The 27188-nt window shown below is 42.1% G+C and overlaps 1 protein-coding gene across 2 annotated transcripts; it reads right to left on the bottom strand.

The window, feature by feature from the left end:
* Window positions 1-252: 252 nt before the first annotated feature.
* Window positions 253-27188, bottom strand: LOC129841176 (uncharacterized). 2 transcript variants are annotated; one of them, XM_055909325.1, is made up of 8 exons: window positions 26155-27185; window positions 24810-24931; window positions 15583-15762; window positions 11412-11570; window positions 5648-5759; window positions 5278-5405; window positions 2018-2085; window positions 1539-1701 (listed from the first exon to the last, which is right to left on the bottom strand). In XM_055909325.1, exons 1-8 carry the CDS (start codon window positions 26435-26437, stop codon window positions 1635-1637), a joined length of 1119 nt encoding a protein of 372 aa, XP_055765300.1. In that variant the 5' UTR covers window positions 26438-27185; the 3' UTR covers window positions 1539-1634. The 2 variants fall into 2 exon arrangements, with proteins under 2 accessions (XP_055765299.1, XP_055765300.1); XM_055909324.1 differs by lacking the exon at window positions 2018-2085 and having other exon boundaries at window positions 253-1701; window positions 26155-27188.

Raw genomic sequence — 27188 nt, 5'->3', positions numbered from 1 at the left:
GCCAATTGATCAATGGAAAGAGACATTGGTTACAAAACACCAAAAAGTTTAATGACATTCAGAGATTGTCAAGCCTTCGATACTGGGTAAGCCTACCAGGTAGGGAGGGATGTATTTTCTGTTTGTCGAGATTGACATAGTCTATTTATTGTGGTGTTGAAAACGCAAACCATGATATTTTAGTGCCTGAAATCGGTATGCTTTGTTTATTGGTTGTGTGGTGCATTGGCACAGAAACATGTTCATAGAAAATTTGTTGCATATATTTTATATAATTATAAACATGGCATCAAAATGTTGAAAATCAGATTTTCCCCTAGCTGATCATTGACATATAATTACAATATGAGTGATTAATTAAAAAGTAGCTTTTCTGTGTTGGAATGGTTGGGCATACCCTAACAACAGAATGGTGTCACTACAGACACAGTACAGTTCGAATCCAGGCTGTATCACAAACGGCCGTGATTGGGAGTCCCATAAGGGGGGTGCACAATTGGTCCAGGGTCATCCGGGTTTGGCCGGTGTAGGCCTTCATTGTAAATAAGAATTTGTTCTTAACTGACTTGCCTAGTTAAATAAATGTTAATTTAAATAAAAACATTAAAAAATGGTGTGGGTGTATACCAATCATAAAAAATATTAATATTCATATTTTCTTTTTTATTTTGGGGGTTTGGAGGGGCCTTCCACTTATACTGTGTTTTCAAAAATGTCAGCTAAAGAATGGTTCCCAGATATCCCCTGTGTACATCTCAAGCCACACTGCTACGATTTCTCCCCGTTGTGGACACTCCTATGTCTGATGAGGTTACTCAGGAAGGAGAAGCTCTTGTAACATAGTTTGCACTTGAAGGGCCTCTCCTTGGTGTGAACGGTCTGGTGCTCCTTCACATAGTTTGCTTTAGCAAAACGCTTCCCACACGTGGGGCAGACGTACGGCTTGTCATCGTCCGTCCTAATGCTCGGCCTCCCACGTTGTGACCCAATGACTCCAGAGGAGGTAGAAGCAGGAGCCACCACCCTCAGGTGGTTAGTCTTTGAGCTCCCTCCTTGAGCCAATGTTTGGGTGTTTTTGGGATTGTGTGCTGTGCTATAGGCTAGGTGCTTCTTGTGGTGAACGCCCATCCTGAACCTGTCTGTATTGGTGGGGTAACCATGAGGTAACTGAGGAAAGCTTGACCCAGGTCCAGGCTTTCTATGAACCCAGTCACCAGGCATTAGACAAGACCCTGAAGGAGAAGACAGACTTGCTGATAGACTACCACCAGGGGGGTCACTCACCACTCTCTGTGAAGGCTGAAGCCCAAGGTGACATGCTCTGTTCATCATGGATACTGTGGTGTTTGTATCATAGGAACAGGAGGGTCTATCTCTATCAGCCCCAGGCCCTGCTTCATCCCTGCACTGAGACTGTGAAGAGAAGGGTCTGGGCTGCAGACTGGATCCCTGACTGGAACCTCTGTCTCTCTGATGACCACCAGGACTGAGGTTGTTCAGTCCACCTGTCCACTGGTTGTGTTCTGTGTGGTGGAGTCTCCGTCCCTCGTGGTTCGGTCCCGGTTCCGACTCAGGAAGGAAGAGCGACGGCTCCTGATCCAGAGTTCTGATCCGGGGCCAGGGTTTGTGATCAGTCACTTCAGAGGTCCAGTCTCTCCCGCAAGCAATACCGGATATCTGCAGGTCTTCATGGACTGCAGACTGCAAACACAAATACAACAGAAAAGCTTAAAGGTTTAAATAAGAATTGATTTCCTGTACACACAGAAACATGACATAATAAAATGTTTACCACAGTTAAGCCCATCTCTAACACTGTGATTCAAGTACCTAACAATATGGAGCCATTGGAGTTTATTATAAAAAATGGCCATGTGTGTTGATTCAAGAATGAAGTATAATGTTTTGGTTTGACTGAGATAAGGGAAACTCAGTCCCAGAATTTTTATTTTGTCAGTCAGCACAGAGTCAATTTTGTATTTAATTTAAACATAGTTTCAAATGGTCATACACTTACATAAAGAACTGAAGTAGGGGAGAGTGGGGTAAGTTGAGACAAAGGGTTAGTTGACCCACACCTTGTTTCTAAGAAACCAAACACAAAATGAATCATGTGACCAAATATTTAGGAAGAGGTCATCATTTCATGGTCCATGCTATCTTAAATCCTTTGGAAGTCCCAAATCTGACGTTACCCCATTAAAGTTGAAATTTAAAATGTGTACGGTTAGGGTTTAGGGTAGGGAAGTCCAAAGGATTCCGGATAGCACTAACCATTATTTCATGGAGTCTGTGAAGGAAGAAACCACATGGAAAAAGTGGTAAGCAAGTTAGCTAAAAAAAAAAAAAAAAAAAAAAAAAGATTTTCACAAAGTCAAATTCATTTATTGTTGTAAGTTTCATGACGCTTGTATGTAAACCAAAGTAGATCGTTTTAAGATTGTTTTATACATCAGTTGGGGTCTCTATAAGCTTCAATATGAGGTCCTAAACATGGCATGAAAGTGCATCCTTGGAGCCATTTGGACTAATAATAGTCAAAATGTATGCCTTGGGGTAAGTTGAGCCAATGGCCATGGGGTAAGTTGAGCCAATGGCCATGGGATAAGTTAAGCCAATGGCCACCATACCCCATACAAATGATGATTACATTTCGTCAGTTTAGAAAAATAGAAAGACGTGGACTGTGGTGTGAGGGGATGACAGAGGCTCGTCTAGTAGGAGAGACACATCAATCAGACAGGCCCGGAGCTTTATCAGGCACATCTGTCTCTGCAGTTCACAGCTCCTCCTCCTCCTCTGTAGGTAGGCTGGAACATCCACCACCGAATGTGTAGCCCCCACCAGGTGTGGTGGCCTCCAGGCACTTACCGCTGCCGAAGCATCACCCAGGTGGGGTCTACACATTCGGTGGTGGATCCCTCCCTGGCTGTACCATCGACGCTGCCTCCAATCAAGCTACACCTTTACTGAACTGCATCATCATCTAGCTGTGGAAGACCCTCTCCCATGAACTGCCAGCTCCCTTGTTTTTTTTTAGGTGATTCTGTATGAAAAGCACTATATACAGTTGAAGTCGGAAGTTTACATACACTTAGGTTGGAGTCATTAAAACTTGTTTTTCAACCACTCCACACATTTCTTGTTAACAAACTATAGTTTTGGCAAGTCGGTTAGGACATCTACTTTGTGCATGACAAGTCATTTTTCAAAACAATTGTTTACAGACAGAATATTTCACTGTATCACAATTCCAGTGGGTCAGAAGTTTACATACAGTAAGTTGACTGTGCCTTTAAACAGCTTGGAAAATTCTAGAAAATGATGTCATGGCTTTAGAAGCTTCTGATAGGCTAATTGACATCATTTGAGTCAATTGGAGGTGTATCTGTGGATGTATTTCAAGGCCTACCTTCAAACTCAATGCCTCTTTGCTTGACATCATGGGAAAATCAAAAGAAATCAGCCAAGACCTCAGAAAAAAAATTGTAGACCTCCACAAGTCTGGTTCATCCTTGGGAGCAATTTCCAAATGCCTGAAGTTGCCACGGTCATCTGTACAAACATTAGTACGCAAGTATAAACACCATGGGACCACTCAGCTGTCATACCGCTCAGGAAGGAGCTAGAGATGAACGTACTTTGGTGCGAGAAGTGCAAATCAATCCCAGAACTACAGCAAAGGACCTTGTGAAGATGCTGGAGGAAACAGGTACAAAAGTATCTATATCCACAGTAAAACGAGTCCTATATCGACATAACCTGAAAGGCCGCTCAGCAAGGAAGAAGCCACTGCTCCAAAACCGGCATAAAAAAGCCAGACTAAGGTTTGCAACTGCACATGGGGACAAAGATCGTACTTTTTGGAGAAATGCCCTCTGGTCTGATGAAACAAAAATATAACTGTTTGGTCATAATGACCATCGTTATGTTTGGAGGAAAAAAGGGGGAGGCTTGCAAGCCGAAGAACACCATCCCAACCGTGAAGCACGGGTGTGGCAGCATCATGTTGTGGGGGTGCTTTGCTGCAGGAGGGACTGGTGCAATTCACAAAATAGATGGCATCATGAAGAGGAAAATTATGTGGATATATTGAAGCAACATCTCAAGACATCAGTCAGGAAGTTAAAGCTTGGATGCAAATGGGTCTTCCAAATGGACAATGACCCCAAGCATAGTGGCAAAATGGCTTAAGGACAACAAAGTCAAGGTATTGGAGTGGCCATCACAAAGCCCTGACCTCAATCCCATAGAACATTGTGGGCAGAACTGAAAAAGCATGCGCGAGCAAGGAGGCCTACAAACCTGACTCAGTTACACCAGCACTGTCAGGAGGAATGGGCCAAAATTCACCCAACTAATTGTGGGAAGCTTGTGGAAGGCTACCCGAAACGTTTGACCCATGTTAAACAATTTAAAGGCAATGCTGCCAAATACAAATTGAGTGTATGTAAACTTCTGACCCACTGGGAATGTGACGAAAGAAATAAAAGCTGAAATAAATCATTCTCTACTGTTATTCTGACATTTCACGAATGGTCTTTCTCCCGTGTGGACTTTCAGGTGTATCTTCAGATGGGGCTGGTGGGAGAACCTCTTCTCAGACTGGGGGCAGCTGTAGGATTTCTCCCCTGTGTGGACTCTCTGGTGCCTCTTCAGGCTGGACAAATGGGAGAAACTGGCACGGTAAAGATGGCAGTCAAACTATTTGTCCCATGTGCATCCTCTGGTGGATCTCCATCTGTTTGGGTAAACGGAAGACTTTCCGACAGAATGAACACTGGAAGAGCTTCTCTTTGCCACCAGATCTACTGATCTACTGACTACTACTGTAATTTGTCAGTGGGCTTGTGTAGCCATTTACTGTTGAGGCACTGGCATGGTCTGAGGTCTGGTTTAACATTAGGAGAGTGTGAGGAGGACGAAGGCCAGGGAGTGTCTGTGTTGTCACAGGGTCCATGTTCCAGTTGATAGATCCTATAGAAGGCAGGCTGAAGGCAGCACCTGTTAGGGGGTTAACCTGAGGCACCATCAGTCTCTCTGAATCACAACTATAGAATCAGGACGGCTAGCCCAGTCTTTGTCTGTTCTCTTTCGCTGCATACGGACACCTCCCTGTCCCCCCAGACTAAATCTACACCGCGCCCTGGTCTCAGCTAGTCTGTCGTCATGGAGACTAAGTTCAGTTGTTGTTTTATGTTCATCAGTCTGTTTCTAGTTGTGGTTAACAGTGTTGTTCCCCAGCCCAGAGTTGAGGACGCTGACCCATCCACTGACCTCCACTATGTGGCCTCTGGTCCTGGCCTGCTCAGTGATGTCATCCCCCGGGCCCTTGGCTGCACCTGTCTGGGTCTGGGAATCCAAGATGGCCGGCCAGTCTCCTCTGTTAGCCTCCAGCCACTCACCTAAAGAAAGGGGTTACAAAATATACTTTACAAACATGGCAGAGAAAACTCTACATGTGAAGTTTTTTTTGTTAATTACCAGGTCAAGTTTATACATTATAATGTGAGTTTTTGGATGTAAACATAGGTTGTATTGATTTCATTTTATGAATGATGAAAATTCAGACAAAAATTCCCAGGTGCATCACTATTCCCAATGAAGATCTATTACTGTATGTAAGCTATATGTATTAATTCCTTACCTTGCTCTCCCATCGCTAGTCCACTCAGCAGGTCAATGCTCTCTGGTCCGTCTTCTATTGTCTCCTCTTTTACTATCAGCAGATCAGGCTTCCCATCCTCCATGTCTACTGACTGTAAGAGATACAGAGTGAGAGGATGTTGGATCAAGAAATCTGATATGAGCACCCTGCTATGAAGCATCTTCTGATTGGGCAATGAGGAATTGCTATGAGTATAGTCTCGCATTGCCATACCTTCGAAATCACATTGTTGTCACGCCTCCCTTGAAGGTCTGGATAATGTTTGTATTGCAAAAATGATTTGAATGGGCCATGGCTCCCAGGGGCAAGATTCTGATTGGATGTTACAGTTCAAGATCCCTCCCCCATAGCCCTGTTGAATGGGTGCTGTGTGTTGGGGTAGGCCACATTTTGTAGAGAGTTGTTGCGTATGCTGGTTTCAAGTGCTAGTTTTCAAGTTATCAAGTGTGGCCGACAGACTTATATTTATTGAAACTGTAAGTGGATTACGCTAGTTAAGACAAACGTCACAACACATTCTAAACCGCTCTGGTGACATACACACGTTTTGCCCAGTCGTCCACATGGAAATAATGCCTTGCTACCACTGGAAATATCTTGAAGATTGCCCATTATTTCGTTTTGGCAAGGACCCAAAAAACAGAGGAGGTGGGAGAACCTACTCAAGTAAGTAAATACGTTATGAAAATGTATTTATTTATTTCAGTACTAGTAGTAGGCCACTTTGTAGGCTAACTCAACTGAGGTGCTATCTAGTTAGCTAACTTTACACCACTTTACATAAGTGGTCACCAACCTTTCTGAGTCAAGAGCTATCTGATTGGCCTGCGGTAGGCCTATAGGTGCACTTGTTTTAATCTACCTTCAGACAAATTAAATGGTTCAAAATGGGAACACTTTGCCTTTCTGGCACAAGGTCCCAAGAGACTAATGGCGCATTTCCATATCAGAGTTTTCTGTTTCCATCTACAAGGGCCGGCACCTGTGTCTCACTAGGCCATGGTTCCAGCGGACCTGCTCTCACTTTGGGCCCAAGGCAAGCCACTGGTACTTTTCAGCTAACTGTGAACTTTAACACCTTCTCACAAAACAACTGTGTATACCATCAGGATTTTTTCCATACAACATGTGCTAACATAGGTAGGCCTATCTAGAGTGCATTCGGAAAGTATTCAGACCCCTTGACTTTTTCCACATTTTGCTACGTTACAGCCTTGAATTGATTGAATTACATTTTTCCTCATCAATCTACACACAATACCTAATAATGACAATGTGAAAAAAATGTTTTTGGGACATTTTTGGCAAATTTATTAAACATAAAAAACAGAAATACATTATTTACATAACTATTCAGAAACTTTGCTATCAGACTCGAAATTGAGCTCAGGTGCATCCTTTTTCCATTGATCATCATTGAGATGTTTCTACAACATGATTGGAGTCCACCTGTGGTAAATGTAATTGATTGGACATGATTTGGAAAGGCACACACCTGTCTATATATAAGGTCCCACAGTTGACAGTACATGTCAGAATAAAAACCAAACCATGAGGTCGAAGGAAATGTCTGTAGGCCTTTCTGGTAGAGTGGCCAGACGGAAGCCACTCCTCACTAAAAGGCACATGACAGCACGCTCTGAGTTTGTCAAAAGGCACCTAAAGGACTCAGACCATGAGGAACAAGATTCTCTGGTCGGATGAAACCAAGATTGCACTATGGCCTGAATGCCAAGCGTCACATCTGGAGGAAACCTGGCACCATCCCAACGGTGGCAGCATCCTGCTGTGGGGATGTTTTTTAGTGGCAAGGACTGGGAGACTAGTCAGGATCGAAGGAAAGATGGACGAAGCAAAGTACAGAAAGATCCTTGAGGAAAACCTGCTCCAGAGCGCTCAGGACCCCAGACTGGGGTGAAAGTTCACCTTTCAACAGGACAATGACCCTAAACCACAGCCAAGACATCGCAGGAGTGAGTCGATTTGGGACATGTCTCTGAATGTCCTTAAGTGGCCCAGCCAGAGCCCGGACTTGAACCCGATCGAACATCTCTGGAGAGACCTGAAAATAGCTGTGCAGCGACGCTCCCCATCCAACCTGATAGAGCTTGAAAGGATCTGCATAGAAGAATGGGAGAAACTCCCCAAATCCAGGTGTGCCAAGCTTGTAGCGTCATTCCCAAGAAGACTTGAGACTGTAATCGCTGCCAAAGGTGCTTCAACAAAGTACTGTGTAAAGGGTCTGAATACTTATGTAAATGTGATATTTCATTTATACATTTTTTGCCAAAAAATAAATAAAAGTTTTTGCATTTTCATTATGGGGTATTTTGTGTCGATTGAGACTTTTTAAAATACATTTTAGAATAAGGGTGTAACGTAACAAAATGTGGAAAAAGTCAACATGTTAGCACATGTTGTATAAAAAAAATACTGTTAAACATCACACACAATGTATAAACCTATTACAATTGGAGCAGGCCAACCCTGCTCGGTGTGCAGGGTTCTGTTTCAGCCCAGCAATAACACACCTGAATCAACTTCTAATGAGTTGGTAATCTAGTAGTGTGCTATTACTCAGCTGGAACAGAAGTCTGTTCACCCAGTAGATCAGGGTTCAGTGGAGGAAGGTTGGCCACCGCTGGTATGGAGTTTGTTTTGTTCACCTAGAATTATGCTTTAGTAATAGTAGCCTATTTGTTACTACTCAATCATCTATTGTTGTTTAGACTAAGATATCTAATCTTTACATATGAGTTAGCGTATTTGTACATTATGTAGTGAAGTGTTTAAACTTGATTTAATTGTTAAACTATTATTCAAAATTGATTAATCACATCACAATCCTGTAATAAAGAGGGGAAGGGGTTCTGTCTGTAATGTGTCTGTGTGTCTGTTCTCAAATGAACATGTCCTTCGTGTCTAGCTGTAAGATCTCCAGTCTGTTTTATTTGGTTGTCACTCTGTCTCAGTATCTCAGCTATCTGAATCCATTTGCAGCTTATCATACGGCATGCATCACCAATGCAGCCACAGGCTTATAGTATGATGGCATGACTGGCCTTATGGGCATCTGAAGCAGAGAATATCTAAACTCACACATTGTTTACATGTTGAGCTATACGCTCTCAGTTGAAAATGATACCAGTAGACAATGTTTATGAGGCAAACCATATACCAGATTTTGTACATGCCATTTAAGTGCTGACATGTAAAATGGTTTAGTGCAAATCCAACTCTTGTAATTTAGGTACAGTATGACAATAGGGAGTTGACAATTAGACTACAGGAGATGAGTATTACAGGTAACATATTATGACGTTCATTTTATTTTATTGATTTTAGCAATGTTGCTTGCAAAAAGGTTGCAGTTGTTCCCATAGTATTCAACTCTTTCCGTAGGGTATTCAACAGTTACTGTACATCGTCCGGAGCCTGCTGGTTATCTGTTCTACCTGATAATTAATTGCATTCACCTGGTGTCCCAGGTCTTAATCAGTCCCCGATTAGAGGGGAAGAATGAAAAAAAGTTTTTAAATGTTTTGTCACTAGTGCTTGTGTTGTTGACATGTTTAGTCCTCACGCACTGTTGCTCTTACGGCATTAATCTGGTGAGCATCTTTGGAGCTCCGTCCAAGCAAGGCATTTGACTGGTTTGACGTGTTGCGTTGCGTCACTGGTTTACACCGGGTTTCTCACCCCTCTTTAGCTAATTTCTGCCATGGAACTTTGCCCGGCTTCCCGTTTTAGGGAAACCTGGATAGCGACGAGGCTACTATGAGTACTATGCAAAAATGATAGTTGATATAATACTATGCAAATGTGCTAGTTGATTTGATTACTTGACACTCTTCAATGGTTTGATCATTCAAAGCCATGGTCCCTGTCACGCCCTGACCATAGAGAGCCTTTTTATTCTCTATGTTGGTTAGGTCGGGGTGCGACTAGGGTGGGTAATCTAGGTTATTTTTTTCGATGTTGGCCTGGTATGGTTCCCAATCAGAGGCAGCTGTTTATCGTTGTCTCTGATTGGGGATCATATTTAGGCAGCCATTTCCCCACTGTGTTTTGTGGGATCTTGTTTTTGTGTTGATGCCTGTGAGCACTACAGAACGTCATGTTTTGTTTATTCTTTATTATTTTGTTGTGCGGTTCACTTACATAATAAATAAATATGTCGAACCGATATGAGTATGATTACAATGACGACCGTGACAGTCCCACACTTAAGACAACATTTATCAAGACCTGGGCCCATATCCACAAAGAGTCTCAGAGTAGGTATGCTGATCTAGAATCTTTCCAAATAATCTTATTCATTATGATCTAAAAGGCAAAACTGATCCTAGACTACTCCTGCTCTGAGAGGCTTTGTGGATATGGACCAGTGGAGGCTCCTCAGAGGAGGAAGAGGAGGACCATCCTCCCAAATGAATTTAATAAAAATACATTTTAAACATTTACGAAGTTCTCCTTTTTAGATAAAACTACCAAATAATTGATTAAAACACTGTTTTGCAATGAAGTTCTACAGTAGCCTCAACAGCAATCTGTAGGGTAGCACCATAATGTAGCCGGGGGAGAGCTAGCGTCCTCCCTCTTGTTACATTGACTTCAATACAAAACTTAGGAAGCTCTTGGTTCTCACACCCTTCCATAGACTTACACAGTAATTATGACAACTTCCGGAGGACATCCTCCAACCTATCAGAGCTCTTGCAGCATGAACTGACATGTTGTCCACCCAATCAAAGGATCAGAGAATGAATCTAGTACTGAAAGCATAAGCTACAGCTAGCTAGCACTGCAGTGCATACAATGTGGTGAGTAGTTTACTCAAAGAGAGAGAAAGACAATAGTTGAACAGTTTTGAACAAATTAATTTCTTCAAAAATGAAGGAGAAGCAAGAGAGAGAGTGTCATTTTTTTCACTTTCAGTTTCACCTACTTAGCTAGCTAGTTTAGCTCACTCAAAACACCTGGCTCAAACAGAAGGATGCTATGTTAGCTAGCTGGCTATGACTATCCAACACAACACTGGAACTCTTCCAAGTCAAGGTATGCACGCAAGTCTTTATCGTTGTATTAATTTATTTCCACCGGGGCCCGCCGGTATAAACGCTAAACTGCTGAGTGACTAAGGTTACTGCATGATTGTAGCGTGTTTACTAATGCATAAGTTCTATTAGCTATGTTGACTGGGATGTTACTTTAGCTAATATGGGGACAACAATGTAGGCTGTGTGTAGCGGTTAGGATATGATTTGAAAAGGTTTCTTCACCTGGACACATACAGCTGATGTGTTTTGCATTGAAGTCCACAAACGAAGGGAAAGGGTGAGAGGAGGAGAATGCATAGATGCGAGAAGGAATACAACGTGGCTGCTATGAAAGTGAACAAAACAGGGATAAACATACCTGAATTTGTCCAATAGAAACTCTAATTTGCAATTGTTGGACTAATGATTACACCCAAGATCAGCTAGATGTGTCAATGTCTGTCATCTCAACATTTTCTCTCGACCTGTGTGCGGCTACATTGTAAACTTTAATTCATAGGCTAGGTTGTAACAACCTCATGATGGGTATAGGGAAAAATTTTGCATCACGTAGTAGCCTAAACCTATTGATGTTACATTGAACTGGGTGCTCATGAAAAAAAATCGTCCTCCCTCATCATCAAAACCACTGACCACCACTGATATGGACCTAATACCATAAAGACAGTTCACAGTGGGCTCACCTCAGTGAGACTGTGTGTGGTCCTGTGCTGCTCAGCTGGTTCCTCTGTTGATTCAGGTGTAGCCTGGTTGTCCTCCATGACCATGGTCCACTCAGGGTTTCCAAGACCCTCCTCACACCCCACCTCCTTCACCAGGAGTACCTCTGGACCCTCCTTCTCCTGGAAGAGACAGGTGATACAGATTATTACACAGACATACACTCCCTCAGGTACGTACATACGTCTCTACGTTTGAGTCCTATGTTGTAGTTACAGAATTACTTTATTGTTCAGAAAGTATTCACACCCCCTAACTTTTTCAAATGTTGTTTACAGCCTGAATTTGAAATGGATTACATTTAGATTTGTTGTCACTGGCCTACACACAATACCCCATAATGTCAAAGTGGAATCATGTTTTTGGTTGCCGGAGAGGAAGGAAACAGCTCAGGATTTCACCATAGTGACTTTAAAAGAGTTACAAAGTTTAATGGCTGTGAGAGGAGCAAACTGAGGATGAATCAACAATATTGCAGATACTCCACAATACTATGCTAATTGACAGAGTGAAAAGAAGGAAGACTGTACAGAATACAAATATTCCAAAACATGCATCCTGTTTGCTACAAGGCACTAAAGTAATACTGCAGAAAATATGGCAAAGCAATTCACTTTTTGTCCTGAGTACAAAGTGTTATGTTTTGGTCAAATCCAATACAACACATTACTGAGTACCACTCTCCATATTTTCAAGCATAGTGGTTGGTGGCTGAATCGTGCTATGGGTATGCTTATAATCGTTAAGGACTGGGTAGTTTTTTAGGATAAAAAATGTATTGAATGGAGTTAAGAACAAGCACAACCCTAGCGGAAAACCTGGTTCAGTCATTATAGGGTATTGTGTGTAGACGGGTGAGGGAAAAATTAATTTAAACCAGTTTCGAATTCAGGCGGTAACACAACCAAAATGTGGAATAGATCACAGGGTATGAATACTTTCTAAGGGCACTGTAAATATATTGTGGTTAAATATGAGTGTGCTATGATAAATCATCAGACAAACCTGACTAAACTATTTTGATGTGTACAGTTGTGTACAGTTGTGGCCAAACGTTTTGAGAATGACACAAATATTGATTTCCACAAAGTTTGCTGCTTCAGTGTCTTTAGATATTTTTGTCAGATGTTACTATGGAATACTGAACTATAATTACAAGCATTTCATAAGTGTCATATGCTTTTATTGACAATTACATGAAGTTGATGCAAAGAGTCAATATTTGCAGTGTTGACCCTTCTTTTTCAAGACCTCTGCAATTCGCCCTGGTATGCTGTCAATTAACATCTGGGCCACATCCTGACTGATGGCAGCCCATTCTTGCATAATCAATGCTTGGAGTTTGCCAGAATTTGTGGATTTTTGTTTGTCCACCCGCCTCTTGAGGATTGACCATAAATTCTCAATGGGATTAAGGTCTGGGGAGTTTCCTGGTCATGGACCCAAAATATCGATGTTTTGTTCCCCGAGCCACTTAGTTATCACTTTTGCCTTATGGCAAGGTGCTCCATCATGCTGGAAAAGGCATTGTTCGTCACCAAACTGTTCCTGAATGGTTGGGAGAAGTTGCTCTTGGAGGATGTGTTGGTACCATTCTTTATTCATGGCTGTGTTCTTAGGCAAAATTGTGAGTGAGCCCACTCCCTTGGCTGAGAAGCAACACCACACATGAATGGCCTCAGGATGCTTTACTGTTGGCATGACACAGGACTGATGGTAGCGCTCACCTTGTCTTCTCCAGACAAGCTATTTTCCGGATGCCCCAAACAATCGGAAAGGGGATTCATCAGAGAAAATGACTTTACCCCAGTCCTCAGCAGTCCAATCCCTGTACCTTTGGCTAAATATCAGTCTGTCCCTGATGTTTTTCCTGGAGAGAAGTGACTTCTTTGCTGCCCTTCTTGACACCAGGCCATCCTCCAAAAGTCTTCACCTCACTGTGCGTGCAGATGCACTCACACCTCACAGCTCTGTACTGGTGGTGTCCCGATCCCGCAGCTGAATCAACTTTAAGAGATGGTCCTGGCGCTTGCTGGACTTTCTTGGGCGCCCTGAAGCCTTCTTCACAACAATTGAACCGCTCTCCTTGAAGTTCTTGATGATCCGATAAATGGTTGATTTAGGTGCAATCTTACTGGCAGCAATATCCTTGCCTGTGAAGCCCTTTTTGTGCAAAGTAATGATGACGGCATGTGTTTCCTTGCAGGTAACCATGGTTGACAGAGGAAGAACAATGATTCCAAGCACCACCCTCCTTTTGAAGCTTCCAGTCTGTTATTCGAACTCAATCAGCATGACAGAGTGATCTCCAGCCTTGTCCTAGTCAACACTCACACCTGTGTTATTAACGAGAGAGTCACTGACATGATGTCAGTTGGTCCTTTTGTGGCAGGGCTGAAATGCAGTGGAAATGTTTCTTGGGGATTCAGTTCATTTGCATGGCAAAGAGGGACTTTCAATTAATTGCAATTCATCTGATCACTCTTCATAACATTCTGGAGTATATGCACATTGCCATCATACAAACTGAGGTAGTAGACTTTGTGAAAATGAATATTTGTGTCATTCTCAAAACTTTTGGCCACGACTGTATAGTGGGTGTTTGTGTGTTGGTAATGTATTTATTTATATTTAAATGTATATTGGTTATAAAGCACTGTTGTGTGTATGCAGAGTAGTGTGAGATCAGATGTATACTAAAGAGAGTCTCAATAAAAGTCTTAGAATGAAAAGTCCCATGTTGTGTTTATTAAACATAAGTGTTAATTACACCATACGAAAACCTCACATACACGTCTCAACAAAAAAATCATTGTGAACTTGATAAACTGCATTAATTTAAAAAATAAAGTAGTTCAATGGAAGTAATGAAATAGGCATTTGTGAACATCATATAGCCTACACAGTACAAACACAATATGTAAGACACTCATTAGGCGTATATATGCCTTATATATCACACAATGTGTTGATGCAATGTTCTACCCAGGAATCTTCCACGCTGAAGTCTGTTTCAACACCGAAACTCTTGTTATTCCAAATGCATCTATGGGTCTTTTTAGCTGACAACAACAAAAATGAATCTTTGTCTTTAATGCAGGGTTTGATCTAAACATCAGAAGCTATTGAGTGGAATGGTTGCTTTCTATATTACAGAGTGGGATGGTTTTTCTGCTGGTGTATCCTGAGGCATCTCCTCTCTGAAAAACTCTTCCCGCAGTGCATACAGGCGAATGGCTTCTCTCCAGTGTGGACCTTCAGGTGCATCTTCAGCTGGTCCTGGCGAGAGAACATCTTCTCACACTGTGGGCAGCTGTATGGTTTCTCCCCTGTGTGGACTCTCTGGTGCCTCTTCAGGTGGTGCTGGTGGGAGAACCTCTTCTCACACTGGGTACAGCTGAAGGGTTTCTCCCCTGTGTGGACCCTCTGGTGGATCTCCACATTCTGGAGGCATCTGAAGCCTTTGTGACAGAACATGCAGAGGAACCGTTTCTCTTTACTATTGCCTGATGTTGTTGCCCCTCCCCGAGCCTGAGCTTTAGCCCTGTCATTTGAGTTCAATACCTGATCAAAAAGGACACGGACATGTGAATCGGAAGGCTCTATCGACGTGAACACTGGGTCGCGTTCCCTGAACGCGTGTAAAGGGGAGTGGGTTGCGACATTTAGATTTGTCTCTAAGCTTTCCCTGTAGTCAAAGAAGTCACTGGTGTTGCCCTGCGAGTGTCCTTCTCCTAAGTGAGTTTCGTCTGCATTCCATGACAGAGAAACGTCGCTCTCCACTTTCACAGTCACTTCATCTACGACCAGACCCTCCCCTTTCTTATCTAGGAACCCTTCAGAGTTTACACTACTACTGTACCGGTTCCAGTCACCTCTCATTGCATTAGTCGGTGTATCTAAGCCCAAAGGCATGTCACCAGGTATCATCTCTATAACGTATGAACAGGACGGATCATTGCCAGTCTGTGACACGTCACTCGAGTCCTGATGCGACAGAACAGTCCTCGGGCTTGGGTTACCGTAAAGTCTATACTCTGAGCGGGGAGCAGGAGCACAGCTCAGTGATTCCAGCCCCGTTAAAGTCTCGGTGTCTGTCTCTGACTTGAGGGCGGCGTTCTGCGTTCCACTGACCTCCGTGATGCTGCGTCTGATCCTGGGCTGCGCTGGAGCGGTGGTGGGGTCCTGCGTGGCTACAGGGGGCGCCACTTCAGCCGCTGCGTCCTCCTGGATGTTTCTGCTGTGACGTGGGTCCTCCTCTCCTTCAGACCTCTCCTGCTTGACCCCAGGACCTGCAGCCTCTGCATCTGCAGACTGACACAAGAAGAGAAGAGGTTAACCACTTAACCCTATTCTCAACAGGCTGGTAGAGCATGTTTTGACAATGGATTTAGAACTGGATTTTAAAGAAATCTTCACTAGAACTTTATTGGTCAACTCCCCCAGCCCTCCTGCATCAATTTACATAATTTGTATAATTTTGGGTTGCTACAGTTCAGTGTTGTGGCATTAACTTTGTATACTCAGAAGGCTGTAAGAAAACAAAAAATGAGTCACCAAAAGTATGGGATAAAGGCAGGAATTACATTTGTGAGGGATTAATATTGTTCCATTCATGTTAGTATAGACCTTGAAGAGTAGGAATATGAAAATAAATAGTTAAAATGTAAAAAAGCTAACAAGCAAAAAAAAAAATACAAATGGACATATCAACATGTCAGTAAAAAGTACGGTGGACTGAGATTGGTATACATATCTTTTATTAAAAATACTTATTTTGCTGAAAAATATGATTGAATTGTTGACAACACATTATAGTAGGCAACATGAATTGGTTAAACCACATTTCATGACCCATGGGGTCAATTAATCAATATTCATACTTAAGGTCACCTATAAAATAATGCCCATAATAGTAATTTAAAAAAAACTACACATTTCCATATATTCTCAAAATGTAGTCTGAACATGTGAGAAACATGGTGGAAGAACCTGGATCATTATTAATTTAAGAAAACCATTTTGAGGGACATTGCACTATACACTACCTGAAAATGCATTGAAAACATTTTAATATATACTGAACAAAAATGTAAACACAACATGTAAAGTGTTGGTCCCATGTTTCATGAGCTAAAAAAAGATCCCAGAAATCTTTCATATGCACAGAAAAGTTTATTTCTCTCAAATGTTTTATTTACATCCTTGTCAGTGAGCATTTCTCCTTTGCCAAGATAATCCAGCCACCTGACAGGTGCGGCATATCAAGGAGCTGATTAAACTGCATGATCATTATACAGGTGCATCTTGTGCTGGAGGCAATAAAAAGTGGTCTAAAAATGTGCAGTTTTGTCACACAACACAATACCAAAGACGTCTCAAGTTGAGAAAGGGTTCAATTGGCATGCTGACTGCAGCAATGTCCACCAGAGCTGTTGCCAGAGAATGTAATGTTAATTTCTCTACCATAAACCGCCTCCAACAGCATTTTAGAGAATTTGAAACCGGCCTCACAACTGCAGACCACGTGTAACCACTGTGGTGGTTATTTCTTTATTATCAAATGAGGAGAGACAAACTTATCACACAAGTCAAAGTTATAAATCTTTATGCACATATTAATAAGGAAAGCATGTCACACCACACACAAGTGAATTAATGTCAGTGCTCTGCAATAACTATGGCTGGTCGACACAACACTCTTGACTGTTGTGTTGAGAGCCCCGACACAAAGAATACAAAAAACCTTTTATAGCAAAGATACACCCTCTTAGTCTACATGACAAACAACAGAAGTGTGGAATGGGTCACAAGGTTAGGATTGATACAAAGGAAATCAATAATTCACAGTAGACAGTATCTGCTGTAAAGATTGTTCTCATTGTGTGGAAACCAGAGTCATTATCCATACTCGTCATCTCCACCTTGGTACCTCCCAGTACACCAACTCATGCTATGGAATGGGGTCTTTAGGTTATCACTAAAGGCATCGTAAATCCAGTGTCAGCATTAAGTGCCAAAGGCCCAACTCTGTAGAACACACACAGATGAGTGTTCTAAGAACCCCCTATTCTATTCCATAAAACAACCATTTGATGCAGTAACAGTATTATAACATAATATTGTAATTTTGCTCTCACACAACACCAGCCCAGGACCTACACATCCGGCTTCTTCACCTGCGGGATCATCACCCGGACAGCTGATGAAACTGTGGGTTTGCACAACCAAAGAATTTCTGTACAAACTGTCAGAAACGGTCTCAGGGAAGCTCATCTGTGTGCTCGTCATCATCATCAGTAGGGTCTTGGCCTGACTGCAGTTCGGCGTTGTAACCGACTTCAGTGGGCAAATGCATAACTTCGATGGCCACTGGCACGCTGGAAAAGTGTGCTCTTCAAGGATGAATCCCGGTTTCAACTGTACCTGGCAGACGGCATGTATGGCGTCGTCTGGGCGAGCGGTTTGCTGACGTTAACTTTGTGAACAGAGTGCCCCATGGTGGGGTTATGGTATGGGCAGGTATAAACTACGGACAACGAACACAATTGCATTTTATCAATGGCAATTTGACTGATTTCCATATATCAACAACAACTCAGTAAAATCTTTGAGACTGTTGCAAGATGCGTTTATATTTTTGTTCAGTATATATCTTATATGGCCATGTTTTCATGAATTTGACGATGCAAATTTGGAGCAAAATCTTAGGCTACAAAACGAGGAACCTGTGGCTCCCTGGGTGAAAAATTATGAAAAACAGTGTCATATAGTGCATTCGGAAAGTATTCAGACCCCTTGACTTTTTCCACGTTTTGTTACATTACAGCCTTATTCTAAAATTGATGACATTTTTTTTTCTCCTCCTCATCAACATACACAATACCCTATAATGACAGAGCAAAAACAGTTTGTTTGCAAATTTATAAAACTAAAAACCTGAAATATAACATTTACATAGTACCAATCAAACATTTGGACACACCTAATTTCAGGATTTGTCTTTATTTTTACTATTTTCTACATTGTGAAGACATCAAAACTGTGAAATAACACACATGGGATCATGTAGTAACCAAATCAAAATATATTTTATATTTGAGATTCTTCAAAGTAGCCACCCTTTGCCTTGATGACAGCTTTGCACACGCTTGGCATTCTCTCAACCAGCTTCATGAGGTAGTCACCTGGAATGCATTTAAATTAACTGGTGTGCCTTGTTAAAAGTTAATTTTTGGAATTCCTTTCCTTCTTAATGCGTTTGAGCCAAGGTAGGGGTGGTATACAGAAGATAGCACTATTTGGTAAAAGATCAAGTCCATATTATGGCAAGAACAGCTCAAATAAGTAAAGATAAATGACAGTCCATCATTGCTTTAAGATATGAAGGTCAGTCAATGTAGAACATTTCAAGAACTTTGAAAGTTTCTTCAAGAGCAGTTGCAAAAAAAAACGGCTCTCATGAGGACCGACACAGGAAAGGAAGACCTAGAGTTACCTCTGCCGCAGAGGGTAAGTTCAATTAGAGTTAACTGCACCTCAGATTGCAGCCCAAATAAATGCTGCAAAGAAATTACTACTAAAGGACACTACAAAGAATAGACTTGCTTGGGCCAAGAAACACGAGCAATGGACATTAGACCGGTGGAAATCTGTCCATTGGTCTAATGAGTCCAAATTTGAGATTTTTGGTTCCAACCGCCGTGTCTTTGTGAGACGCAGAGTAGTGCGAACGGATCTCCACATGTGTGGTTCCCACGGTGAAGCATGGAGGTGTGATGGTACTTTGCTGGTGACACTGTCTGTGATTTATTTAGAATTCAAGGCAGACTTAACCAGCATGGTTACCTCAGCGATATGCCATCCCATCTGGTTTGCGCTCAGTGGGACTATCATTTCAACAGGACAATGACCCAACACACCTCCAGGCTGTGTAAGGGCTATTTGACCAAGAAGGAGAGTGATGGAGTGCTTCATCAGATGACCTAGCCTACACAATCACCTGACCTCAACCCAATTGAGATGGTTTGGGATGAGTTGGACCACAGAGTGAAGGAAAAGCAGCCAACAAGTGCTCAGCATATGTGGTAACTCCTTCAAGACTGTTGGAAAAGCATTCCAGGTGAAGCTGGTTGAGAGAATGCCAAGTGTGTGCAAAGCTGTCATCAAGGCAAAGGGTTGCTACTTTGAAGAATTTGTTTAACACTTTTTTGGTCACTACAGGATTCCATGTGTTATTTCATAGTTTTGATGTCTTCACTAATATTCTACAATGTAGAAAAAAGTAAAAATAAAGAAAAACGCTTGAATGAGTAGGTGTGTCCAAACTTTTGATTGGTACTGTAAGTATCCAAACCCTTTACTCAGTACTTTGTTGAAGCACCTTTAGTAGCGATTACAGCCTAGAGCACAGGTGTCAAACTCATTCCACGGGGGGCCGAGTGTCTGCGGGTTTTCGCTCCTCCCTTGTACTTGATTGATGAATTAACATCACTAATTAGTTAGGAACTCCCCACACCTGGTTGTCTGGGGCTTTATTGAAAGGAAAAACCAAAAACCTGCAGACACTAGGCCCTCCGTGGAATGAGTTTGACACCCCTGGCCTAGAGTCTTCTTGGGTATGACACTACAAGCTTGGCACACCTGTAATTGGGAAGTTCCTCGCATTCTTCTCTGCAGATCCTCTCAAGCTCTGTCAGGTTGGATGATGAGCGTCACTGCAGAGCTATTTTCAGGCCTCTCAAGAGATTTTCGATCGGGTTCAAGTCCGGTCTCTGGCTGGGCCACTCAAGGACATTCAGAGACTTGTCCCGAAGCTTGGTCGGAAGCTTGGCCGAAGCTTGGTCAGTCTTGGCTGTGTGCTTAGGGTTGTGGTATTGTTGGAAGATCAACCTTCGCCCCAATCTGAGGTCCGGAGCGCTCTGGAGCAGGTTTACATCAAGGATCTCTCTGTACTTTGCTCCGTCATCTTTTCCTTGATCATGACTAGTCTCCCAGTCCCTGCCTCTGAAAAACATCCCCACAGCATGATATTGCCACCACCATGCTTCACCGTATCAAAGGTGCCAGGTTTCCCTGCAGATGTGACGCTTGGCATTCAGGCTAAAGAGTTCAATCTTGGTTTCATCAGACCAGATAATCTTCTTACTCATGGTTTGAGAGTCCTTTAGGTGCCTTTTGGCAAACTCCAAGCGAGCTGTCGTGCCTTTTACTGAGGAGTGGCTTCCGTCTGGCCACTCTACCATAAAGGCCTGATTGGTGGAGTGCTGCAGAGATGGTTGTCTTTCTGGAAGGTTCTCCCATCTCCACAGATGAACTCAGAAGCTCTGACAGAGTGACCATTGGGTTCTTGGTCACGTCCCTGACCAAGGCCTTTCTACCACAATTTCTCAGATTGGCCGGATGGCCAGCTCTAGGTAGTCTTGATGGTTCCAAACTTCTTCCATTTAATGATGGAGGCCACTGTGTTCTTGGGAACCCTCAATGAAGCAGACATTTTTTGGTACCGTTCCCCAGATCGGTGCCTCGACACAATCCTGTCGGAGCTCTACGGACAATTCCTTCGACCTCATGGCTTGGTTTTTGCTCTGACATGTACTATCAACTGTGGGAAATTATATAGACAGGTGTGTGCCTTTCCAAATCATGTCCAATCAATTGAATTTAACACAGGTGGACTCCAATCAAGTTGTAGATACATTTCAAGGATGATCAATGGAAACAGGATGCACCTGAGCTCAATTCCGAGTCTGATAGCAAAGGGTCTGAATACTTATGTAAATAAGGTATCTGTTTTTTTATATTTAATACATTTGCAAAAATGTCTAAAAACCTGTTTTCGCTTTGTCATTATGGTGTATTGTGTGTGGTATTATTTAATACTTTTAGAATAAGGCTGTAACGTAACAAAATGTGGAAAGGCAGGGGTCTGAATATTTTCCAAAATGTACTGTACACTCTGAATGACCTAAAATGATATACAGTGGCTTGCGAAAGTATTCACCCCCCTTGGCATTTTTCCTATTTTGTTGCCTTACAACCTGGAATTAAAATATTTTGGGGGTGTTTGTATCATTTGATTTAAACAACATGCCTACCACTTTGAAGATACAAAATATGTTTTATTGTAAAACAAACAAGAAATAAGACAACAAAACAGAAAACTTGAGCGTGCATAACTATTCACCCCCCCCCCCCCCCAAAGCCAATACTTTGTAGAGCCACCTTTTGCAGCAATTACAGCTGCAAGCCTCTTGGGGTATGTCTCTATAAGCTTGGCACATCTAGCCACTGGGATATTTGCCCATTCTTCAAGGCAAAACTGCTCCAGCTCCCTCAAGTTGGATGGGTTCTGCTGGTGTACAGCAATCTAAGTCATCCCACAGATTCTCAATTGGATTGAAGTCTGGGTTTGACTAGGCCATTCCAAGACATTGAATGTATCCCCTTAAACCACACGAGTGTTGCTTTAGCAGTATGCTTAGGGTCATTGTCCTGCTGAAAGGTGAACCTCCATCCCAGTCTCAAATCTCTGGAAGACTAACAGCTTCCCTCAAGAATTTCCCTGTATTTAGTGCACTCCATCATTCCTTCAATTCTGACCAGTTTCCCAGTCCCTGCCGATGAAAAACATCCCCACAGCATGATGCTGCCACCACCATACTTCACTGTGGGGATGGTGTTCTCGGGTGATGAGAAGTGTTGGGTTTGTGCCAGACATAGCGTTTTCCTTGATGGCCAAAAAGCTCAATTTTAGTCTCATCTAACCAGATTACCATCTTCCATATGTTTGGGGAGTCTCCCACATGCCTTTTAGCGAACACCAAACGTGTTTGCTTGCAATGGCTTTTTTTCTGGCAACTCTTCCATAATGCCCAGTTCTGTGGAGTGTACGGCTTAAAGTGGTCCTATGGACAGATATGCCAATTTCCACTGTGGAGCTTTGCAGCTCCTTCAGGGTTAACTTTGGTCTCTTTGTTGCCTCTGATTAATGCCCTTCTTGCCTGGTCCGTGAGTTTTGGTGGGTGGCCCTCTCTTGGCAGGGTTGTTGTGGTGCCATATTTGTTCCATTTCGTAATGATGGATTTAATGGTGCTCCGCGGGATGTTCAAAGTTTCAGATATTTTAACCCAACCCTGATCTGTACTTCTCCACAACTTTGTCCCTGACCTCTTTGGAGAGCTCCTTGGTCTTCACGGTGCCACTTGCTTGGTGGTGCCCCTTGCTTAGTGGTGTTGCAGACTCTGGGGCCTTTCAGAACAGGTTTGTATATATACTGAGATCATGTGACAGATCATGTGGCACTTAGATTGCACACAGGTGGACTTTATTGAAATAATTATGTGACTTCTGAAGGTAATTGGTTGCACTAGATCTTATTTAGGGGCTTCATAGCAAAGGGGTTGAATACATAGGCACGCACCACTTTTCCATTAAAAAAAAAGTGGAATTTTTTGAAACAAGTAATTTTTTTAATTTCACTTCCCCAATTGGGACTATATGTCCATTACATGAAATCCAAATAAAAATCCATTTAAATAACAGGTTGCAATGCAACAAAATAGAAAAAATGCCAAGGGGAGTGAATACTTTTGCAAGGCACTGTATCCCATATTGGTCTTTCACAGTCAGGCCAACCTAAGCTGTACTGTGAAAGTAGGCTAAACTGAGTCATACATTCGCAGGTTTCAGACGTTTATTATTATAATGATTTTTTAAAGGCTTTTGCTATCAAAGTTACACGTTTTTAATGAAAAAAAAAAAAAAAAATTGGATGTAAATCCATAACAATGATTAAGCCACATCAGGAGACAACTTTTTAGGTCTGGGGGGGGGGGGGGGGGGGGAATTCGAAGGAAATACTTTTTTTGTGTAGTTACCCTTTAATTCAAGTACACAGGCACCTAGAACTGTTGTTTGGTTAACAGTGTTTCTGTAGCAGGGGAGAACGCATGGATGTGGCTTTTATTAGTCATTTTTATGTTCTTTACTTGTCAGTATTCCAAACGGGACATTATTTGTCTTTTTACTTAAACATGCAAACACCATCAGATAGAATTCCTCGCAAGCAATGCACTGGGTTAGTCAGATTTGATCAAATATAACAGAACATATGAACTAGAATGACTTTCACTCTCACAGGCTAGGTTGCCAAAAATAACTAACTGAAAGCCACACCCCCAATAAGTGATGAATATGACTGCTTTGAGGCATATGTCACTGTGCTATTATGGCTATATGCGCCATGCCACTGCCTATTTCATGTTTATTTAGCAAACAAGACAGCTCATAATCTAATGCCGTTATCAACCAACAAACCTATATTTTTGTTTTAATTAGCTTTAAAAATGCAAACTTTTCTCAGCCTCGTGGCAAAATGTGTAGAATAGCATCGGGTGAGCTATAAAACTGCAAATGTTTCCCTCTGCCCTATGGCAAAATGTGTAGATCTGCAGGAAATGTGCCTTAAAACTGCAAATTTTTCTCTTTGCCCCATGGCAAAATATGCAGGAAGGTACATGCCCCCCCCCCCCCCCCCCCCCATCATAATTATTTTGGGGGGCCCACACACATTTCTGCAGGCCCACCCATCAATATCTGGCTACAGCACTGTTCTGTAGCACGAGATGGAATTTTAAAAACAAAATAGCCACTGGATTGATGGAAATAATCATGATATCATTCTGAAAGGTAGGCTAGTTAACATTTAATTGAGACGGTTATTGGGAAAGCCTTTCCATCTACCAGAGTACGGTTAGGCCAGCATTAGCATCGCTATATTTTCCTGTTCGTTAATTGTTTGAAACCTGGACTTTTTACTTCATATTATGAGGCATGTTTAACCTTGGATCAAAGTAGCCTATAGCCAAAATCCCACCATAGAAATGTGGAGTCAATTATTTTATAAAGGCTTCCTCATATGCTTTCTCCTATACTATTGGTTTTCTTTCTTTCATTGTCTAGCAGCCAAGGCATTATCCTTGTCATGTTAGAAACCGATGATAGTTGTTGCATCTTTAGATCTCCCCTCTTTATAAATTTCTAACGGATATTTCCATCTCTGTCCATGAAACCTCTAGCATGTGCGGTACGCATTTTAGAAAGGTGTTTTCCACAAATTGCATTTTGGAACATCAGCCGTGTGCATATTGCTGCACCCAAAATGTGAAGAAATAATAGTTTATCAACTTTTTAAGCTAAACATTCTGATCTGTTTCATCAGCCTTATTAATTGATATGGCGTATACCTCCACTACACTACTTTGATACGCATCAGTGGGGATTACAAAATGAGTATACGCAATGCTCACTGAAAATTTAGTGGGTATATGGCGTATAGCCTCCACTACACCACTGCTAACCTCTATCACGATAACGTGCTGGGTCGAGGTTCCGCTCCCCTCATCAACAGTGATTGGTTGGTCATCTCTCCATGTATTTTGTCCTGCTGCCTTGCTGTGGCCTCCAGTGAGATCTCCTTCACCTGAGAGTTATTGGGGGAAAGAGGAAGTTTAGCTACTGTCAATACTTAACGGTACACTATTTACATTTTTGACACTGTCTAGAATTGGCAAGGATGTAAAGTAACACTTCTCATAACTTTCTATACTATTTAGTGATCAATGTACACTGAACAAAAAATATAAACGCAACATGTAAAGTGTTGGTCCCATGTTTCATGAGCTGAAATAAAAGATCCCAGAAATGTTTCATATGCACAAAACCTTATTTCTCTCAAATTTTGTGCCCAAATTTGTTTACATCCGTTAGTGAGCATATCTCATTTGCCAAGATAATCCATCCACCTGACAGGTGTGGCACCTCAAGAAGCTGATTAAAAAGCATGATCATTACACAGGTGCACCTTGTGCTAGGGACAGTAAAAGCCCACTGTGCAGTTGTCACACAACACAATGCCACTGATGTCTCAAGTTTTGAGAGTTTTGAGAGTTTTGCAATTGGCATGGTGACTGCAGGAATGTCCACCAGAGCTGTTGCCAGAGAATGTAATGTTCATGTCTCTACAACCATAAGCTGCCTCCAACGTCGTTTTAGAGAATTTGGCCGTACTTCCAACCGGCCTCACAACCGCAGACCACATGTAACCACACCAGCCTAGGACCTCCACATCCGGCTTCTTCACCTGCGGGATCGTCTGACACCAGCCACCCGGACAGCTGATGAAACTGATGAGTATTTCTGCCTGTAATAAAGCCCTTTTGAGGGGGATAAAAATGTATTCTGATTGGCTGGGCATGGCACCCCAGTGGATGGGCCTGGCTGCCAAGTGGGTCTGGGAGGGCATAAGCCCACCCACTTGGCAGCCAGGCCCACACCTCTGTCCAGTCATGTGTAATAGATGTGGGCCTAATTGATTTATTTAAATTGACTGATTTCCTTATATGAACTGTAACTCAGTACAATATTTGAAATTGTTGCGTTTATATTTTTGTTCACAATATTATGTTCCATTCATCACATTGTTTTCATTGAGAAAATAATAGGAAATGCAGTAAATCAAGAATCTGGTTAGAATATTTTTGTGTTTTTGCGCTAGATAACTAAGTAATCAGGGGCATTATTGCATTCTATCCAAAAACTGACCAAGACTCAATTTTATGTAACACATCTGAACGGGAGCGACAAGAACGAAACTATATATGAAAGGCGACAGGCCGTGCAGCCTTGGCCTTCTGCGAAATGTACCTCTTTCCATTCCTCTGTATCGGTCTTGGATCTTGACATTGCTGGGACGACTAGCGAGGATGCGCTCTCGCATTGTCCTGTCTGCGCGCTCCCTTGCTACCTTCAGTTCAAGTAGCTGTAGTTTTCTACGCAATCCCCTGTTTTCTTTCTGGCTTTGAGAAATTTCCAAACGAAACACTGCATAGTCGTCGTCTACGAGTTTACAGATTTCTGCCACGGCTGAATTTGCTAGCACTTCCATGATGGAGGCTATTTGAGTGTGAAAAACCATACAGTTAGCCATTGTTAGTTCAGCGTTACCTAAATAACATCTATCAACCAAGTCCTGTCTCCAACTCGAATTAAAGACTACATGGGGTAGGTATGTGATGCTGTGCAGCTAAATTAGTCATATTTGTTCGTCGCATGTTGTTAATTAACGTCGAAATAACAACAAAAACGCTAACGTGGAAATTGTTCTTGGTCACTGTTCACTTCCGTTTAAACTGAAGAGAAAGGATGTTATTGGGTAACGTCATAGCTCAAAGGGTGTGTTTAAATTAAAAACGTATGAGCGCTGTTTTTTTGTTTTTAAATAAGGTACCACTAAGAAATCTGTTCCCAAGTATTTCCACACATAATGGAGAGAAACGTGTTCGTATACAAATGTGAGCAAGGTTTTAAATTATTGTTTTAGTCGAACATCATATCTGCTTGGGCTTCGTGCGGTCAATTTGCGTTCTACAAATTATTTGTAATTATGTTCTGGCCCCCAACCATCAGCTCAAGAAAAAAATCGGATCAAATCAAAATTGATTGGTCACATACACATGTTTAGCAGATGTTATTGCGAGTGTAGCGAAATGCTTGTGCTTCTAGTCCCGACAGTGCAGTAATATCTAACATGCAATCTAACAATTCCACAACAACTACCTAATACACAGATTTAAGTAAAGAAATGGAATAAGAATATATAAATATATGGATGAGCAATGACAGAGCGGCATAGGCAAAATGCAATAGATGGTATAAAATACAGTATATACATATGAGAT

Source organism: Salvelinus fontinalis, chromosome 42 (genome assembly GCF_029448725.1).
Source record: "Salvelinus fontinalis isolate EN_2023a chromosome 42, ASM2944872v1, whole genome shotgun sequence".
Taxonomy (NCBI): domain Eukaryota; kingdom Metazoa; phylum Chordata; class Actinopteri; order Salmoniformes; family Salmonidae; genus Salvelinus; species Salvelinus fontinalis.
This window is presented reverse-complemented; position numbering and strand designations above follow the sequence as displayed.

What these genes read in the sequence shown, in the direction of transcription:
- LOC129841176 (XM_055909324.1), bottom strand. Translation starts at nt 26,437, where the DNA reads ATGGCTAACTGTATGGTTTTTCACACTCAAATAGCCTCCATCATGGAA. An exon ending in ATACAGAGGAATGGAAAGAG is followed by an intron (nt 24,932 to 26,154) that starts GTACATTTCGCA and finishes AATAACTCTCAG; the next exon opens with GTGAAGGAGATCTCACTGGA. An exon ending in TCAGACGCAGCATCACGGAG is followed by an intron (nt 11,571 to 15,582) that starts GTCAGTGGAACG and finishes TGTCTCTTCCAG; the next exon opens with GAGAAGGAGGGTCCAGAGGT.